At 44.7% G+C, this 21,286-nt stretch overlaps 1 protein-coding gene across 1 annotated transcript; it reads right to left on the bottom strand.

Moving 5' to 3' along the window:
• Positions 1-995: 995 nt before the first annotated feature.
• Idh1 (isocitrate dehydrogenase (NADP(+)) 1) lies at positions 996-20,698 on the bottom strand. The gene is made up of 9 exons (XM_055616671.1): positions 20,602-20,698; positions 18,265-18,402; positions 14,518-14,809; positions 11,625-11,730; positions 9,099-9,276; positions 8,191-8,342; positions 4,396-4,536; positions 3,601-3,763; positions 996-1,930 (listed from the first exon to the last, which is right to left on the bottom strand). The coding sequence occupies exons 2-9, from the start codon at positions 18,384-18,386 to the stop codon at positions 1,840-1,842; spliced, it is 1,245 nt and encodes a 414-aa protein (XP_055472646.1). The 5' UTR covers positions 18,387-18,402; positions 20,602-20,698; the 3' UTR covers positions 996-1,839.
• Positions 20,699-21,286: the final 588 nt, after the last annotated feature.

Below are 21,286 nucleotides of genomic sequence, written 5' to 3'. Positions count from 1 at the left end.
CAGGTATTCTTGCAGTCACTCTGCTAACTGAACTATGTCTCCAGCCTTGCCCATCCCCTCCTGCAGTCTCGGAATTCCATCCTGTTTTCTCCTCCAAGCTGTCTGCCAGTTGTATCTTTAAAGCTTTTCAATTAATGTATTATAGTTGCCTCTGAAGTCGTCTTCCTCCCTTTACGGTGTCAGCTGTCTAACCCTCCATCAGGCACTCTTTATAAGAGCGCTAGTTTTAAGAGTGAAAATACGATCATGTCTTTTCCTTCTTTGGAATCTTCAGTCTCCCTATTAACTTACAGGGCAACCTTCAGTGTCTACAGCATCTGCTGTTAGTCATTGGTCCCTATGTCTGTCCCTCTTTCCTTACACTGTAAATTCCCCTCTGTCTGTAACTTACACACCCCCGCCCACCTATACAGTTAACTTTTTTTTTTTTTTGAGACAGGGTTTTCTCTGTGTATTCCTGGCTGTCTTGGAACTGACTCTGTAGACCAGACTGGCCTCTGCCTCCGAAATGCTAGGATTAAAAGTGTGTGCCACCGTCGCCCTCTACACAGTAGACTTCTTAAGAGAAGTGTTTTCCAATCAAATTCCTATGGCTAGGATACAATCTAGTGTTTGTGACGTGTTGACAGAGACTAGAATCATCTGGAACGTGGCCCCTGGCATACATGTAAGGGATTATCTTGATTTTGTTATATGATATGGGAAGGCCCATCTTAGTTGTGGGTGGCTCCATTTCTTGGGCAGGGGTCTTGGGGGTCAAACAGAGGAAGCATGCCAAGCACCAGCATGCGGTCATGGCTCTCTGCTTGCAGATCAGCTGCTTCAATCATCTGTTCCCTTGACTTCCCTGCCACCATGGGACTGTACCTCAAACTGTGAGGCCAAACTAACCCTTTCTCCTTTAGATTGCTTTTCTCAAGGCATTTTATCACAGTAACAGGAAAAGAAATGAACTACACATAATAAAAACTCATAATAAACACCTCGAAGAAGACTATCATTAGCATTTCATTTTAATTAAAATTAACAGTTTGGAAGGACTGGACTGGAATAGTGTTTAATATCAACTTCTGAAAAATCACATTTATATAAAAGAAATGCAACAGGCTAGCAGAAATCCAAAAAAGGTGCATCTTCCATTATTGCACATGGATGAAATGTGCTATTTGGGGAAGGATGATACTTAGGCTAAGGGACAGGAGGAAGAGAAATCAGAGAGGATAAACCTCTAGTCTGTATTTTTTTTTTTTTTTAAGATTTCCAATTCTTCAGTGGCCTTAAAATATATTTAGTATTTTGGATACATAGCCTTTATCCCTACCTATGGCTGCCATGCATTTTAAATACACACATTTAATTTGTTCCAGCCCTGTATGAGCGCACTGTGCAGGTCTCCCAACATCTGCAGACAAAAGCCCCCGGTGCTCACACTCACTGACATCAGTGGAAGTTTCTTTTTCGCCCTTATAGGGAGCCGTACTATAGCTATTGCTTAACATTGAAGCACTTCTGATTTTGGTCATTTATATTAGGGCAAGAGAAAAAGTGACAGTTAATGTGAACGGGTACCAATGTAACTCCTAGACCGCTACTACACAATAAAATACGACTAGAAAAAAGCAAAAACAGAAGACTCCCACGCCACAGTCATTAAGGTGGCAATAACTGTATGAAAAAGAAAAGGGTTGTAAACGTATAGAAAAGTTCATCTTTGTCTTCTAAACAAATTACAAAATAATTTTTGCTTTTATCTTTGAGTGTTATTTAAAAAAAAAAAAAGTAAACCTGTGGACCTAGTTACCACAAAGACTTGTCCTTGTCCTAAGCCCAGGTTTGACCTTAAAGTTTGGCCTGAGCTAGTTTGGCCTTCAAGTTTTCTCCAAGTTTGTCCATGAACTCAAATGTATTCAAGTAGTCAGAACGTTGTACACTGGTGGAAGAAAGAAAAAAAAAAAAAAAAAGAAGAAATTTAGTTTTTTTCTGATATGGTAGGAGGTAATTAAAAACAAATTCCAGCAATGCGACTCACACTTACAAATCTGAGGGCAGTGACGGAGGCCCCTGGGACTGACTGGGCTCAGGGTAGCCCGTAGGGGCACTTCGTGTGTATACAGTCACAGAAGGCTGCATAGGTCACACGTGTGGCTCTGAACTACCGGGAGCTTCAGTTCAGGCTAATGCCAATGTGACTGGGACCACCTCACCTCTTAATTTTAATTCTTAAGACAGAACAAAACCCATTCAAGGTATAGCCATATGCTTTCCTACAAACAAACAGCTTTAATGCTCTTATTTTCATCTGTGTCTTAATAAAAACAAAAGGCAATGAACTGGCTGGGAAAAGTTTACTAATAAATGCCTAAAGAGTAGGTTACAAAACCAGTACACTAGAAAGAATGTTTCAAATGTATCTTTGCTGGAGATTTAAGTCAAGAAACATGTAGTGAATGAGTCCACTCCTTTCCCCGGCTATTCCCACTGTAACAGGGTATACTGGTGGGCCTACGGTATTAGTTTATATTTTGGTAAATTTTCCTTTTTAAGAAAATTTGTAATGTTTTTATACATTTTAATTGAAATACAATTATATCACTTTCCTCCTTTCAGCCACTCCCAAGTCCCCTCACCCCAGGTCCTTCCATGTCCCTCTAACTCTCTGATAGTTTCCTTCCCCAATTATTATTGTTGCATATATATATATATGCAGGCACAAATATACAAATACAACCTGACGAGTCCACTTTTGTTGTTTGTGTGTATGTGGTTTCAGGGATGACTTTAGAACCTCAGGATGAGATGTCTGATTGACAGCTGAGCCAGTGAGGACACCGGCTCCCTGGTCCTCAGGAAAATCCTGTAACCACAGGGACACTGGACTACTGGTTGCAGGCACTTCAGGAAGGGACGATGCCATCTGGACTGTTTACATTCATACTTAGGCTGTTTACTCGTTGGGAAGTTAAAGAAAACGAAAGGGTAGAATACCCTAGCTCCAATTTCCCTCCCTTGTCTACTCTCTCCCTAAAGATTTACTTTTATTATTTTTAAGTTATGTGTGTGTCTGTGTCTGTGTGTGTGTGTGTTACACGCACATCAGTGTAGGTGCCTGTGTTGGAACTCCTGGAGCTGCACTATAGGCCGTTGTGAGCCACCCAACCTGGGTGCTGGGAAGCCAACTCTCTGCAAGAGCAGTAGCTACTCTTCAGCACCGAGCTACCACTCCAGCCTGCTCATTTTTTAAAATTAATGAGGACGCTTTCACTTTAACAACCACCCACTAGACCAGATGCCAGCAAACTAGAGGCCAGCCAGCAGACCAAATCTAGTTCGAGCCCAGTTTTGTATACAGGAGTTTGATTGGCATGCCACCACACCATGCACCTCCGTATGACCTATGATCACTTTCTTGCCACAGTGAGTGACAAATGTGAAAGCGAGTGCCTACAGGAAGACTGTAGATCTCACAGAGCTCAGCAGGTTCTCCACCTGCTACCAGACAGTACACAGGCATTTCATACTGACCCCAGAAAAAAATGAACAACTCACATAATTCCAGAGAGGGGTGATTTGACCACAGAGGGCAGGGCATCTCACACTTACTTGGGTAAGCCTTTAATGCAGGCAGCCAAGTCCTTAGTCATAAAGCCAGCCTCAATGGTCTCAACGCAGACATCTTCCAAAGCCTTTGCAAAGAAGCTGAGCTCAGCATTGTCATCAAGCTTTGCTCTGTGGGCTAAGCCTCGGGACCAGGCAAAAATGGAAGCTAAGGAAAGGAGACAAGAAGTTGCTATTTTTATCCCTTCTGTCACGGGGAGTCCAAGCATTTCACTTCTTTCCAGAGATGGGATGTGTTTTTGGTTAGGTGATGGGCATCGTTAGGTGCTATGAATTAGAGATTAGTTTTAGGACAGTTGGAAGTATGTTAGTTAAAGCCTTGTTAGAGACATTTTATTGTTCCAGGGGTAAAGGAAAATGCTTTTGAAAACACTCCTCTCTGTAACGCCTATTCTCCAACAAAATAGAAGATTGGACTTATGTATTTTAAAGGACATTAAAATAGCTCTGAAGAGCTGAACATGGTGACACACACCCATAATCCCAGCACTTGGGAAGCAGAGACAGGAGGATTGCTACAAGTTCAAGGCTAGCCTGTTCTACTTATAAAAGTTCTAGGCTAGCCTGGATACTTAGTGAGACCTTGTCTCACCACCCACCCTCCAAATAAAACAAAGTGAGACAAATTAAAAACAATCCACAACTCCAAATACTAATGAGGCAGCAACCTGGCGATGATGTTGCACAGGAGTCTCTTTAGCAAGGCACAGGTCTCGGTTCCTCAAGGATCGCCTTGAAGAGCTCTCTGGCTGGAAATCAGTGAAGCAGATGCCATCTTACCAATGGGGTTGGTGGATGTCTCCTGCCCTTTCTGGTACATGCGGTAGTGACGTGTGACGGTGCCATGGGCAGCCTCCGCTTCTACCGTCTTACCATCTGGACAAACCAGCACACTTGTCATCATGCCAAGGGAGCCATAACCTGTAAATGGCAGAGCGTGTTGGATAATGAAGCACTTACTTCACTGAGTTGCTGTGGGTCTACGCGACTGTGGATACCTGGTTACGTTCTTATATCCCTTAGAACAGAACTTCCTAACAAGCAACAGTGCTCGCTGTTCTCACGCACAGAATACGTTCCTTTCTCCTGGAGAATGGAAGTGAGTTGTCTATTGCCTTCATGTGCTCACCTTTGCTGAGACGGGAAGAAAAGGCAGATTAAAAGCAAGACGGTTGAATGCAGGAACAGCCTGCTGCTTTCCTGCCACACTAACTCCAAGTCTATATGAGCATAAAAATGTGCTATATAAGCATAAAATTATGCTGCTAAGACGAGGAGACACGTTTCCTATGGGAATCCGCTCCCTGGAAGTCCCTGGATGTTCCCCCTGGCCATCTACGCCAAAAAGATGTACTCTGAAAATCCTGCTTTTTCAGATGAAGGATTGAATGAGCCTTTTGATTTTTCTCTATGATTCCTGGTCCAGCACAACTAACTATTCAAGAAAATATATTTTTGATAGATTACTAAAAGCTTTAGCAAGAATAGAGTAAAAGAAAAATAAGTAATGAATCAGATTTAGTATTAGAAAGCATTACAAGAATAATGAAAAAATAACGGGCTCCTTCTTAGGAAAAAATAGCATGAGAGGTACAGCTGGCTCGAGCTTGCCCCCCTTTAGCGTCTTGTTTCTAGGGAAGATCGTAAATCTTTTACAGACATATGGGAGAATGGTTAACAAAGGTGTATTTAGATTTTAATACAGAGAAAGATTTTGGCAGGCATCTGACTTAGCCCCTGACTTTCCTCTTCGTTGGTTAGCAATAATGAAACTGCAGTTTGAGGTTTCTTTTCCTTTGTCTGCTTTGATCAAAAAGTTCTGCCAAGATTTCTTGTGGTCACTGCTTTATGTTTGACTACATTTTTGAGTTAAAATGTAAACTTTATATTCTTGGTAAAAATCTAAGTGTTCTGGGAAATATGCCAACTTTAAGGTGTTTCCTTATGTAATTACTATAAAATTATTAGCCTGACTTTGGTACAGTTACAGCAGAATCACTCTCTCCAGTGTGGTCTCTGACTGTCATTCGCCTGAAACTGTGCCTTCCTGACATCCAAACCTCTGGGCCGGTCCGTGGCACTTTCCCTTGAACATACCACTCTTTTCTGCAGTTCCCTATTCAGAGAACCTCACTCCAACTTTTAAGTCCATGCAATTGCCTTTTCTTTTCACGCATTCTTTACTTGACTGCAAAGCACCTCCTTCATTCTCTTTATTCTCCCATGACCACCTAATGAAGCTGATGATACAAATTTATAACAATAACAGGTTATTAGCAGGCTACATGTTTTGTTTTGTTTTTTTTTGGTCTGATACCAAGAAGATTCTTTTATTTTACCTTTTGGTCCTATTACATTTTTTGTTTGTTTGTTTGAGGTGTTTGTCTGCCCTCACGCGTGTGCACGCACGCACATGTACACGCAGAGGTCAGAGGACAGCCTCTGAGAGTCACTTCTCTTCTTCCACCATGTGGACCCTGGGACCTGAACTCCAGTCACCAGGCTTGGTAGACGCCTTTGCCTGCAGAGCCATTTTACCAGCCCATATTGTTTAGGTCATCCTTGACTTGAGTGAAATCAGTCTCTCCCTTCCTTATGGTGTTATCTCATGCACCTGGTAAGTGATTACAACAGGGAAACTTCACAATCAAACCTGAAAACCACACAACTTCCCTATTGTCATCTCTCATGGTGAGGATGTAAAAAGAGAACCAAGGCATTCTACCAAGGAGTAAAGAGGGATCCCTAAGCACCAAGGACGAGATCCCCAGAGCTCAGTATCCGGCAACAACGGGTCTAAGGAAGAGGAAATGAGATTCTTCCTCTCACCGCCTAGCACCAATCTAAATCTATTCACATTAATTTAAGAGCAACTCCTTATGCTGAAACTGGCAAACAGAAGTAAAGCATTTAAGAAGAAAGGAGAACTCTGCGTGGAGGCAGTGGCTCTCTCCAGTGCTTGTGTAGCGCCAACGCTTCAGATGCAGTGTTTGGTGAGGAGCTTCATACCTCACGTGGGTCCAACCCGCACTCTCTCCCATTCTGTGGTTTCATGGTGCCTACCCGACCTAGCTCTTGAGACACTGGCTGGTGCCACTGTCAAGCTGAGGATGTAAAGGAAAGGCTTTGAGTACACGGCAGCTACACCTCTCAAGAAGAGGGAGAGCAGCTCTGTTGCCTCGTAATCTGCTTGGCTCGCCGAGGTCCCCCGATTTATAGACTCTAGGCAGTGTTAGCTGGATCTGCTATCAGGGCTTAGCATACTTCAGAAACTGAAATATTCCCTAGATCCTTCCTTTGGTGGTGGAACTTTTGAAAAGGATGATGGGATTTAGCTCACGGTACAACGCTTCCTAGCATGTACCAGGTTTTAGAATGGCTCTGTGCACCTTTCCCAGAACTCTGATGACAAGGATAAGTTCTCCTTATCTACCATTGGTCACCACAAAGGACTGTTCCTTCCCCTGTCCATTTGGCATAAACATTTGAGGTTTTCGAGAGAGGGGGGAGGGGACAGAAATTTGCGTAACCCATTTATCTGATTCTGAAGTTGTCTTCCAAGCCAGCATAGAGATACTCAGCTTTCACAAAGGCAAAAGCAGTACCTCCTGGGGGAAAGTCAACATAGTTGAAGGGAACACAAACATCCATCCGTGGGAGATCCAGGTCACGGAGCTCCCTTGTGCGAACTTGAAACCCAAGAGCAATCTGGTGCAGAAGAATGTCAGGGAATGTCTGTGGATTTATTTGGCCCTAAAACCTGGCACTACCCCCCAGGTTCTTGGAATATCTGTGAACAGCATTTGGCCTTGCTCACTTCCTTTGCTAAAGCTAAAGGCCAAACATTTGTTTTATAGGGCATTAGAATAACCTTCAAGGCTGGCAGGACTTGCTGACAGATGAATGACCTCTTGGATACCTCATCTTTGGTGCTAGATTCACTCACTTTTTCTTGGTTTTGCTCGCAACATTTTTTTTTTTTTTAACTTTTTTGGTTTTTCGAGACAGGGTTTCTCTGTGTAGTCTTGGCTGTCCTGGACTCACTTTGTAGACCAGGCTAGCCTCAAACCCACAGAGATTCGCCTGTCTCCCCCAGTGCTGGGATGACAGGCATGTGTGCCCGGCTCTCTCTACATTCTTGTCAGTTTGAGACAGTGCTTCTCTATGTATTCCTGGCTATGCTTGAACTCATTCACTATGAACACCAATCTGAACCTAGAATTCAAAGGGTACACACCATCTGGCTTCTCTTCACATTCTCATCATGAGATATGAGGATAGGGAAACTGATGGCACTAATATCCACTGGAAGCTTTGAAACTTCAAGTGGGGTAAAAGGCTGAAGCCAGGAATGTCAAATCACTTAGAAACTTCCTGCATGACCGTGAATAAAGCTGCTTTCCCGGGAGGAGCTGGATTCGCTTCCCTAGGTCCTCAGTGTGCCTTGGGCTTCCTAACATCTCATCATCTGGCAATGAAGGACTAAGGAATTCCCTTCTTCCACCACAGAACTTTATGGAATGACCTCACGGCCAGCAGCCATGTGCTTGTCTACAGGGGCCTCTGGCCGCTTACCTTGGGCAACAGAATCTGACTGCACATCGCCATCATAGTTTTTACAGGCCCAGATGAAGCCTCCCTCTGACTTCATAGCCTGGGCCACCATGTCATCAATGAGCCTGTGCTCATACCAGATCTTCTGAGCTTCAAACTGGGGTTTGTATTGCCTAAAACAAACAAACGAGAATAAAACAGAATTAGTTTTATCAGGGAGACCATTAGCAATTCCCCAAAGGGTCAGGAAACATTACCTTTAGTAGATACAGCACAGACTTGGGACTGACAAAAATGTGCTCGGATTCCTATCCAATCACAGTCTGATGCTGAACCCACAAACTGGCCATCTCTAAGAACAACATTCTCTCTTATGAATGAAGGTCTAAGACTTGGGTGAGAAAAACAGATTCTGCCATGTGCGACTTTACTTCCTATCATTTTCAATATAATGATCAGGTTCTGCAAGTCATCTTACCTTAAATATATAACAGTGCCCAGGCTCGGAACAGGTGGGCAGTAGGAAAAGGAATCTCAATGGAAAGGGCTCTCCTCTAATTTCAAAGGCCCTACCTGAACACTTGCCCTGACAGGGAGGATTTATGTCACGTTATGAACTGACAAACAAATGCCTCGTGTGCGGCTGAGATGAAAACTGTTACATACCAAGACGAATGACAGGTTAAAGCAGACCTTTCAATTCTAGCAAAGGTCTTCAGGAAGAAATAAACTGGGCCTCCCTCAGAAACTCACACTTTGGAAACATCAGTTCATTATAACATAAACTGGCTACTTTAGTCAAACATTAAACAACCCTGCCCCTACCAAAAGATAACTGTAGTGATGTCGTTCACTCAGTTTGTCCCAGGGTTACACTCTAGATGCCAGCTTAGTTGGAAACAGAAAAGGAATAAAAGAGCTGTCGTTACTTGTCATAGATCTCCTGAAAGATGTCCTTGAAGCGTCCATCGTACTTCTTCAGAATCGTGTTTTTGGTGCTGAGGTACAAAGGCCAGCCCTTGGACAGAGCCATTTGGAAGGAACTGTGTGCAAAGTCTTCAATTGACTTGTCCTCATTGTACATGCCCATGGAAACACCACCACCTTCTGTGGAGGGGAAACCACCAAGAACAAAGAGGAGAAAGGTGAGGGTGCCGGCACTGGTAGCAAGACTGAGACTATGTACAGTATCTAAAAACCAATTTCTCCGCAGCCCCGACTGGGTCAGGAAAGCGAAATTCCAGAACTTCCAATCTGAACAGGCTTATGGCACAGGCACAGAGGGAAACCATTTGCTCTAGATAAGGACATTCTAATGTATTCTAGAAGGGCAACAGCAGTAAGAAAAAAACGTACGGTCTTTTAAGATTCTGAGGACTGCAGGCACAGGCACCCATCTTTAATCCTAGCACTTGGGAAAAAGAGACAGGCTGATCTCTGTGAGTGTCAACAAGCCTGGTCTACAGAGTGAATTCTAGGCCTGCAAGGGCTACACAGTGAGATCCTGTCTCAAAACCCAAAAGACCTTGAAGATATCGAAACACCAAAATCTACAGCTGGGAACAAGAAATATAATCAAGAATGGGCAAGTAAGTTGGAACTCTTCCAAACACATTCTAACAATTTCCAACATGTACTTTATTTTTTTAAACTGTATGCATATATGTTGTGTGTGTGTGTGTGTGTGTGTGTGTGTGTGTGTGTGTGTGTCTGTGCGCGCGCACGCACGCGTGCTCACCACAGCACTCACATAGACCAGAAGACAGTTTCTGGCATCAGCCTCCATCTTCCGTTGCTGGAGGCTGGACCTCCTTTATTGCTTACTGCTGCAGCCAGGTTAGCGAGTTTGTGAGATTCTCTTGTCTCTGCTTCCCATCTCCCTGGGACTACAGACATTTGCTTCTGTGTCTGGCTTCTTGTGTGGAATCTGAGGATTTCAGCTCATGCTTTACCCAGTGAGCCATCTTCTCCAGTTCCCAACATGCATCTTATACTTAAATATATGTAATCCTCAATCACTGAGAAAGGTTTGCATTTTAACTACTGGGCAAAAATCTTCGAATTTCCTGGGGGATAATTGGTGTAAAGTGTAAATAATTATAGTATGTGTAATCACTGGGGTTTCACAACTCTTATTAACTGAACTCTGTTATTACTGAAAGTCAGAACCTGAGTCCATGCCAAGGCCCTAGGCTAAGTTGGCCGAGAATGTGAAAAACACTAAAACCCGCGGAACTAGATTCTATTAAACCACTAATGCTGAGAGGAGGAAGGAAAACAAAGGCTATGGAGGCCTGGTTTCCTGTTTGGGTAAATTTTGGGGCAGAGTTTTCCCTACTGACCCTTTAAGGTAAATCTGTGTGTGTGTGTGTGTGTGTGTGTGTGTGTGCATGATGTGTGTGTATGTGTGATTGTAAGCACGTGCGCATTCCCGTCTGTGCATACCGCAATGTGTGGGGGTCAGGGCAACCTCAGGCGTTGGTCTGTCTTCCACCTTGTTTAAGGCTGTTTGCGCCAGGGCAGAAAGCCTGTGAACTGCCAGGGAGTCTCTTGTCCCTGTCTCATCTCTTTAGGGCACCGGGACTACAGACCTACACCTGTGCTTAGCTTTTACGTGGGTTCTAGTGATTCAAACTCAGGTCCTAACATTTTTTTGGGTAAGCACTTTACCCAAAAAAACACTTCTATCCCTTAGTGCACCTTTTTTATTCCCTTCCTTTCAGCTCCCAAAAGAGACTTGAAGTGCATAGAAGGCTATCTTTGTCTTGTGATGGGACCTAAGATCCCACATGTTAGGCAAATGTTCCAGCACGGAGCCGCACCTCCAGCACACTAGGCTTTGGGGAGATGGGGAGAGAAGGCAAAAAGGAAATGTTTCACTCTCACAGCAGATTCCCAAAAAGGCAAAACAAAAATTTCAGCAAACGATGAAACCAATTCTAAATAGAAAGCCCAACAGAACAGAGACACAGATATCAGGACAGGAGGTCTGTGTCGTGAACACTTGATTTACACAGTTCACAAGCGACAGATTGCTGACACTCGTCCCTCTAAGATAAATGCATACGTGTCTTTGTCTCTACGTTTTCACCTGAGAAGCCAGGCTCACGGCCTTGTGTCTGTCTGTGCCACGGAAACAGGTGGAACTAGTCACTTTCCTATTTCGGGCTGCGATGTTCCTCAGAAATGTTGCCCATTCAGGTCGCCTTTTAGGTAGCTGCATAACTAGGTTCCCTCCCCCTCTCTCATTCTGTGAGATAAGGTTCCTTTGTGTAGGCCTGGGTCTCCTGGAACTCACTTTTGGAGTTTAAGAGATCCGCCTGCCTCTGCCTCCTGAGTGCTGAGATTATAGGTGTGCACCACCACTCAGCCATAACTAGGTTGTTTAAAAATGATAACAACGATGCTCAAGACATCTGCTAGCATGAAGTGCAGCTGAGAGGAACAGCACATACCTTCAAAGTTATGCACCACATATGTCACCTTTTGACCTCCATCTTTCGGTGTGTAGGTTATCTCTACTTTTCCTGGCCCGGGAACAACAAAATCAGTTGCTCTGTACTGTGAAGAGGGAAACACGCATTAAGAAAAGTACTCCTTCAGAAACTGCAAGGGGAAAAAGAGATTATCGCACCCAACACCAGCAGTGTAACTTGAGGTTCTTTGGTTTTAAGAGAAAGGGCTAGGAGGGGTCCACTACTAGGGAGACCTACTAGTTGATAATAGTGCCTGTTGAAGATCCGTTAATGTATATAGAGTTCTTATGAGCATTAATTCAATGAGTGGAGAATAACAAAGTTCTGCCTTAGCTTTGTCTCTATTGCTGTGTGATACAATACCCCGACTAAAGCAATTTAGGGGAGAAAGTGTTCCTTTCAGCTCAGTTCCAGGTGACACTCCACCTTAGTGGGGAAGTCACAGCTGCAGAAGCCGAGGGAGCTGGCCACATCACAGCCACAGTCAGGAACAAAGAGCCATGAAGGCAGGCCCACTTACACTCAGCTTGCTCTCTCTTTCATTCAGGCCCAGGCTGGGAAGTAGTGCCATCCGTGTTCAGGGAGGACCTTCCCACTTAAACTAACTGGGTTAAAAACATCCCTCACAGACCACAAGCCCACAGGCCAACCTAATCTAGACAATTCCTTCTTGGGACTCCTTTCTCAGGTGATCTTAGACACTGCTGCGTGGGATCTTTTACAGTGATCTGTTTTATCCAGTGGCTTAGAGTCAGGCACCCATGGGTTCCAGTCACACCTGCTGCTTTACAATAATCCTAACTAACCACAGCGGGTGAAAAAGAGCAGTCAGATAACAGAAAAGATTAAACACTTCTGTCATAGAAAGTACTTTGGTAATTGAGGCACTGATGTGCCCTAAAATACTTTGTGCAGATCCATGAATGTTAAACAGTGAGTCAACATGATATTTTTTTAAAAAAAGGATAATCTATTCCTCAAAAGAATGATAGCATAAAAATTAAGCAACAAAAAGGACAAACAAAACAAAAAATACTGAATAGGCAGTATGCCAACTAGGACAGGGTTAATGGTTAGGGAATCTATATTTCGGTCATTTAGAGTCCCTTGCTTAGGGATCTGGGACACATCTGTGAAGGGCTGGCCAGGATGAAGAGATACCGTGAGCCACAGTGTGAAACAAAAGCCACATGTCATGTCAAGGACAAAGCCGGTGACTCTGTCCCAGCAACATAGAGACATCTGCTGTGGCCACGGTTTTCAGGGTTGACTCCATAGAAGCCTCTAGCTGTAAACATTACAAGTTTCTGCCCAAAGTTTGGCTATGAGTCTCAGCATCTGCTTTAATACCCTGCTGTGTAAAAAGTCTTTCAGAGGCTCTCTGTGATAGGCTCCTGTCTTGGTCCTTGTTTTTACTGTCTTCCGTTGTCCATCCCGTTTACCTTTCTGAATGAGGATTGATCATCTTACCTAGGGTCCTCCTTCTTGCTTAGCTTTAGGTGTACAGATTTTAGTATGATTATCTTATATGTCTAATATCTACTTATAAGTGAGTATATACCATGTATGTCTTTCTGCTTCTGGGACACCGCACTCAGGATGATCTTTTCTAGTTCCTACCATTTACCTGCAAATTTCATGATTTCCTTGTTTTTAATTGCTGAGTAGTATTCCACTGTGTAAATGTACCACAATTTCTGTTTCCATTCCTCAGTTGAGGGACATCTGGTTGTTTCCAGATTCTGGCTATTAGGAATAAATCTGCTACGAACATGGTTGAGCAAATGTTCTTGTTGTATATTTGAAAGTATTTTGGATATATGCTTAGGAGTGGTATAGCTGGATCTTGAGGCAGAGTACAGGGAATTTTATGAAAGAAGGGGAGATAGAAAGACCTGGAAGAGACATGAGCTCCACAAGGAGAGCAACAGAACCAAAAAATCTGGGCACAGGGGTCTTTTCTGAGACTGATACTCTAACCAAGGACCATTCATGGAGATAACCTAGACCCCCTGCTACCCACAGAGGTAGCCCGTGGCAGCTCAGTCTCCAAATGGGCTCCTTAGTAATGGAAACAGGAGCTGTCTCTCACATGAACTGATTGGCCTGCTCTTTGATCATCTCTCCCTGAGTGGGGAGCAGCCTTACCAGGCCACAGAGGAAGACAATGCAGCCAATCTGATGAGACCTGATAGACTAGGGTCAGATGGAAGGTGAAGACCTCCCCTATCAGTGGACTGGAGAAGGGGCATGGGAGGAGAAGAGGGAGGGAGGGCAGGATTGGGAGGGGGCAAGGGGGGGCTACAGCTGGGATACAAAGTGAACAAATTGTAATAAATAAAATAACAAGACTGGTTGCAGCCCCTGCGTAACTCTCGCTGTGTCCACCAAGGGATCCATTTTAACATAATGCTTGGTAGTTCTTAACATGGCTGCATATTAGAATCAGCTGGAGTTTTTAAAAACATTGATCTTCACAAAATTCAAATTTCAACTGCTCTAGGATGGCACTCACAATGAAACCATCATCATCACCACCAATAGCAAATCTGATTAAAGGATCCCACTGTGCTGCCAGCAATGAAAACTACTGATCTGAGCCCATGTCTTAGCCAAAACTGCAGTATCGTATAGAATAACTCAACAAAAGGATAAGATATGTTTGGGGGGAAAAATGTGTTAAGATGGGTGTTTATTTGAAAGTTTATCTGTATTTTTATCCTTTCCTAAACATGTAAATATACAGTTTATGCACAATATATGTTGGACCTCTCTTAGGGGCATAAATACCTAAAGAACAAAACATAGAAACTGGAGCTAAACAACCATGAAAAATAAACATGAAAAATCAAATTATGCTCAAATGACTTACTTGGTCCCCATAAGCATGACGACCAATGATGATGGGTTTTACCCAGCCTGTCACCAGCCGGGGGATATTTTTGCAGATAATAGCTTCCCTGAAGACAGTGCCACCCAGAATGTTTCGGATGGTGCCATTTGGTGATTTCCACATTTGTTTCAACTTGAACTCCTCAACCCTCTTCTCATCGGGGGTGATAGTAGCACACTTGACACCAACATTGTATTTCTTTATAGCCTCTGCAGCGTCCTTGGTGACCTGGTCATTGGTGGCATCGCGATTCTCTATGCCTAAGTCATAACTTGGAGAGGGAGAGAGGTCAGCATGGCGGGGCAGACAAACTGACAGACTGCAATGCAGAGCTTCCTGGGCCAAGCAAAGACTCCAAACACATCTAAGCATGTCAAGTTTTAGTGTCACTGCATCCTAAACAAAAGGTTGGTGCCTGCCTACGAAAAGAGAAGTGAGCCAGGCTCGGTGCCATGCACGCCTTCAATCCTGGCACTCAGGGAGGCAGAGGCAGGCAGATCGATGTGAGCTGGATGCAGGTTAGCCTGGTCTACAAAGTGAGTCCAGGACAGCAAAGGCTACACAGTGAAACCCTGTCTCAAAAAAACTAAAGAGAGGTGTGCAGTACACTGGAAGCCTGGGCTCTGCCTTTCTGAAAGGCAGAACACTAAGTCAAAACCAATGCACTCTGCTAAACTGCCTCCTTCCTGCTTTTTACCATTTGAAGGCGGCAACAGCACACAGGCAGCCCTTTGGCCTGGTTTCTCTCCACACAAATTAAAGCCAAGTACAACCTTATTTTCCCATAGTAAGTTTTATACTATATAAATAAAGAGGTGGAGAAGGGATGAAAGGACTGTTTTGTATTTTTGGCACTGAAGTGGTCGGAAGGTTAGCTCTCGATCAGTGCCAAAAGAGCTAAGGAGTCTTTTGTCAAAGCCAGTTAGTCATAAGGTGACCCTTCCCCTACTTCTTGGGTAAGTCTTTGTTCTGGAAACAAGCCTGTAGTTTATTGGATAAGCAATGGGATCCACCAACCAACTGTATTTAGCACCAGCTCCCACAGTGCAGACCATTCACAGAGGAATAAATGCTGCCTGTCCACGGAGCACAGAAAACAACTGTAAAGCTTAAGTATGTAATGGTTTATTGAAAGTAATACAAGCCGGGACACGGTGGCACACGCCGGTAATCCTAGCACTGGGGGAGGCAGAAGCAAGTGGATCTCTGAGTTTGAGGCCAGTCTGGTCTACAAAGTGAGTCCAGGACAGCCAAGGCTACACAAAGAAATCCTGTCTCAAAGAAAAAAAAAATGCTGGGACATGATGGAGCACACAGGCCTTTAATCTTAGGAGGTAGTGACAGGGGGATCTCTTGAGTTTGAGGTCAGCCTGAGCTACAGACCAAGTTCTAGTATAGCCAGGGATACACAGAAAAACCCTGTCTTGAAGAAAAGCCAAAACAAAAACCAAACCAAACCAACCAAACACCCCCCCTCCCTGAAAAAAACCCAAACAAAATCTTTAAGTGATTTATTTTGTTTTCCACGGCCTTGCAGAAAAGTTTCAGCTCTCAAAACCAGCTAAGTAAGCTGCCTTTCTCTTTTCAGTGTTTGTATCTCCCTTTCTCAAGCTATCCCAACTGCTGGTGCAAACACAGAGAGTTACTTTGTGTATTTCCAAACAAATATATTTTCTGCCTTGGCAGTAGATAATTCATATACATGTAACACAGCCATACACTTGTTTCAATATTTCCAGGAGAAAGTAAAGGCCGAGACCTCTGTGTAACCTCTATTTATAAAAATGAAAAACAACAAAACCCTAACTGCCCCACTCTCCTTCCCCACCATAATACCCAGGTGACCATAACAACTGAGGAACTGGTAGGCTAGCGTGGAACTCACAGCGGCCCTTTTGCCTCAACCTTATAAGAGCTGGGATTACTGGCGTGAGCCACAAGGACTCTTCAGCATGCCTGTGCAGGCTGGGGAGACAGTTCAGTCACTAAAGTGCTTGTCTTGCAAGCATGAGGACCTGGGTTCAAGCCCCAGACAAAAAAAGGACATTAACAAGGCAGGCATGATTATGCATCTGTTCTCCCCGAGAAAGGAGGATCCCTGGGACTTGCTGGCTGGCCAGCTCAGTTTACTTGAAGAGATAGCTAAGGCTGTCCCTCTATCCTATATATGCAGCTGTGTCCACACATGCATGTACCCATCCCCCCAACACATACACCCACAGAGAAAGGAAGGACAAGAGTTGGTTTGTCACAACTACTGTAACTCCACTTCAGGCAATCTGTTGCGCTTTCCCTGCCTCTGCAGGCACCGGGTATATACACATGCATACTGCCTGCTTGTCAGACACCTAAACTAAAAATTCTGGAAACAAAACACGTCCCACCCCTCCCATGGGACAGGGGTAGGCTACCTACTGCCATGCAAAGTTCTGAATGAGAAAGTGTCTAAAATGTTTCTTTAACTCACTTGGAATTGCTCTCTCTCTCTCTCTCTCTCTTCTCCCTCCCTCATTTCCTTTTCTCTATGATTAGGGGTCTTATTTTCATTACAATATAGACAGTACCAGCAACTTAGGTTTACACAATCAAAAGGTAGCTACTGAGATAACTTAAAACTAAATAAATAACTTGTACCCAGCTAAGCCACAGGATGGGAACAGAGTGGTTCTGGGACAAGGCAAAGACAGACATCAATCATTTACCTTATATATATTGCTCAACACTATGCCATGCCAGCCTTTGACCACTTCACCCTTTTAAAAGATTGTCTCTATGTAGTTTCATATGTGCAAAAAGGCAAAGAGCAAGCTTATGAAAAACACCAAGGGCAGACAGTCCAGGTTGGTGGCTCATGCCTTTACTATCAGCACTTGGCTTGGCGGCAGAGGCAGGTGGATCCCTGAGTTCAAGGCTAACCTGGTCTACAGAGCTAGTTCCAGGACAGCCAGGGCTACACAGAGAAACCCTGTACCAAAAAAACAAAAACAAACAAACAAACAAATAATAACAACAGCAACAAAAGACAAAGAGGAAAAAAAAAACATCAGGAAAGAAGGAGAGAATAAATAACATACTTCCTAATGTGTCTCTAAACACAGCAGACACAGGGCGAAGGGACACAAAGAACTTAGGGAACCAACTCTGGAAGGTGGGTGTTCAGGTAACCACATGAATAGGACAGAAAATGCAGAATGAAACATAAAGCCCCACCCACTGACTCAGTAGGTGGACAGATGAGCCAGCTGGAAAGGACAAAACTGACTTTTTCTAACAGTATGTTGAAATAGAAGATTCCCTGAGAGCTGGCAAGCAATGCTCTGTAGATAAAAAAGGTTCTTGCTCCTAAGCCTGACAGTCTTTGGAGTCTACATGGTGGAAGAGAGAATCCACCTGCATAAGTTTTCCTGACCTCCACATGCATGCTGTGGAATGTACACATGTGTGTATACTCACACACACACATACATAACACATACACATACATACACACACACACACTTGGGCTAGCTTAGGCAGGAGGACTTCTGTGAGTTCAAGGCCAATCTGGGCTATGTATCAAATCTCTATGTCTCAAAGAAAACAAAAAGAAAAACAAACAAAAGAAAATTTAAGGCTTTAATCACAAAATACAGGTATTTTATATGTAAAAAAAATGTCAGGTAGATTTTGGAATAACTTAATTATGTTTCTGAGTTTGCTAGCTATGTGGAAGATCAATTCATTTACCTATGCAAATCCAGTTCTACATAGGGAAGGATGAGTTTTTCTTTAATCAATTCCCAAATGATTCTCGTCATTTCATCTCCTTGCATCTCCACCACAGAACCGCCATGGATTTTTCTGGACATTTTTACTTCAATAACCCTAAAAAAAAAAAAAAAAAAGGCTCTGTCATATTGTAAAGTAGAAAGGAAGTATCAATGAGTTGGTGACTATTAAAAAAAGAACAGTTTGTAATAACACAGTTATATAAATAGTCACAGTTACATTTACCAGCACAACTGAGAACTTCTCTGTGTAAGACACCATTTTACAGGAGAAGTTTCTGGAAATCAATTAGAAGAAACCAACCAACTAGTCTGGGTGAACCAATACTACCCATCAGATACAAGTTAAAGATTAACTGATGGCAGAGCATACAGCCCATAATTAATTCCATGTCACCAGTACCGTGCTTTAAAGGCAAACAAGAGACAGCAAACTTATCTTGGTCTCAATACCACATTTTCATGGCCACGTTCCTACACAGCATTACACAACAGTTATGACTAGGCTATTTTTCTGCAGTGGCAAATACAGCTAATAAAAGATCACAATGCCTGGAATGTCTGCAATTTTTCTTTTGGTTTGTTATTTCCTTCTTGGTGAATAGGTACTCTGCCATGGCCTTACTATATCTCAGAATGCATCAATGACATATGTCAGATGTCCCTCCATTTGGCTACTGATTTTTAGCACCAGTTAACTGAAGAAGTGAAGCTGTATCGCCGCTGTTATTGCACTTCTTTTGGATTTGGTTTCCATGGGATTTGTGGGATTGAGGTTCCCCTGGATTTCCTGCAACCTTGGGTCTCACATTTTCTGACTCTGCCCAAATCCAATTTTTGAAGGAAAGTGTGATTCAAACCCAAACCCAACAGCTACCAGCTCATTTACATAGTCTGGTGGCAGCTGGAACCCAATCCGACAGGTCTGTGCAATTCCAGAAAACAAACAAAGTAGCTTCTATCTTGAGCCATTTTCCCCCCAGCCAAGTTCAAGTTGCAAAACATGGGGGGAAACACTAAAAAAAAAAAAAAAAAAAAAAACCGTTGCAGTATATGGCTGGAAAATTCCTGCTTCCTCTCTTGCAGTATCTACACTTGCATCCACGCCCAATTAACTGCAGTACGATGTAGACACGTGAAGGAAATCAGGTTGGAGGGCAGAATCGCTAAGTCCCTCCTGGACGGTGAAGGGACTTAGCTATAGCAAGTCCCCCTGATTTTGCTGACTCAAACAACTGTAGTTTCAATTTACCTCCTAAAGCAAAGCAAAACCCGGAATAGAAAGTCTTAACATACAAATACCCCTGCCAGGAGGATTTATTTGGTTTTAATACTAGCCTGACAGCCCAGTTTATCTGGTTTAAAGTACAGCGCTTGGGTGTATCTGGAGGGGCAAAGGGCAGTTCATTTGTACAGAAACCTTCTAAATAAAAGAGTACAAATATCGGTGCGCGTGTACGCTCACTCCCACACGGCGGCGGAGGGTGACTCTGTGAACCAGCAGATATCCCTGTGCGCGTTGTGCAAGGCCTGCAAACTGAAGCCTACTCGGTTCCTCCTTCCATATCCTCACGCCTGCCCGGTCTCTCGGAGGTGCCAAGCCCTTTAATACCAGGTGCACCCAGCTGGCTGCAGAAGTCCTTCTCCAGAACCCAGCAGGAGCAGGGAAAGAAGGTGGAAGGGGGTCTTTTTCCAAATACCCAGGACGCCCTCCAGTGGCTAAGCAAACATTCCAGATTGAAGCCGGAGGCCCGCCTACCTTCACCCCCTCCCTCAAGTACGCTCTCACTAATGCTTCTCCGGCCTCCAGGGCAGGTCCCACCCCCAAACCTTGACGGAGTGCTCAGTACACCCCCAAACTCCCAGTTTCCACCCTCTCTGCAACCAGTTCCCCGCGGTCGCATTGTTTGCTTTCTCTCACACCCAACACTCAAGAGCTAAATTCTCCTCCGCCGGTGCAGACCTGCCACTTGTCACTGTTCGCGATGTCCTCGCCGCCCGAATCTCACCATCCCACCCTCGGGGGGACCCTTCCGGAAGGCAAGCCTCACCCCGCTAACCCCACTTTCCTTCCCTAAACCCACACTCTGCAAGTGTCCCCGGCTGCCCCAGGGCCTTGCCGCTGAGTTTATCTCTGCCCAGCCAAGACCCGTGTTTTCTCCCTTTGCTCTCGCTCCAGCTCTCTTTGGAATTGTCTAACAGCGAGGGGCGGTGGCTGTCGCTCGGAGCCCGAGGGCACCGCAGGGAGAGAGGGAAGGAGCGCCGGCCTGCAGCCCGAGGCGCCTCGACTACTCACCGGCTCACACCCCGACCCGGCCCCGGCTAGCTCAGCATCCACCACAACCTTCGCACCGACGCCCGGAGGCAGGGTCAAGGATTTTTAACTTCCCGGCTTTGTCTCCTCCCAGGCCCCACCCCCTCAGCCCACCTCCTGTAGCCCCGCCCCCCCGGGACACCATTCGCCCCGCGCGGACTCTCTGGGGTGGGCGGGGCGGCGGAGGGAGATCGAGTCCCGGAGGCGGTGTCCGGAGTGTTCCCTGTGGGGGATGGGGCTGCCACGCCGCCGGGATTCCTTGGGAACACCCTGGGGCCGAGAAGCGAGGGTGCCACCTGCCGGCAGGCTACCGGGCGCCCTGAGGGCGGTGTTCTGGGCTCCGTAGCCATCTAGGAATCCCGGCCTGAGCGTCCCGGTTCTCAGTAAATGCACAAGAGAGGACGCGCTCTCTAGACAGGATTTTTAGCAGGGCCCCTTCCTGGTGTTTCCCGTTGCACTTTAGGCTAGGGTGTGCCTTTTGAAGAATGTGTCTTTGGGGGTTTCAAAGGTGTGGAGGGGCCAACTATAGATGCCGCTAAGGATGCAAAGGCTGAACAGGCCACCGCACCGCCTCAATCATTCCCTCCACTACCAAGGATCTGTATACCCAACGGTTACTACTCATAAATAAGCCCCACCCTCCATTCGCCATGGAGGACAATGAAGT

This window comes from Psammomys obesus, unplaced genomic scaffold, assembly GCF_907164565.1.
Source record: "Psammomys obesus unplaced genomic scaffold, mPsaObe1.curated_primary_1811, whole genome shotgun sequence".
Classification (NCBI taxonomy): domain Eukaryota; kingdom Metazoa; phylum Chordata; class Mammalia; order Rodentia; family Muridae; genus Psammomys; species Psammomys obesus.
The sequence above is the reverse complement of the archived record's forward strand: the minus strand, read 5'-3'. Positions and strand labels throughout refer to the sequence as shown.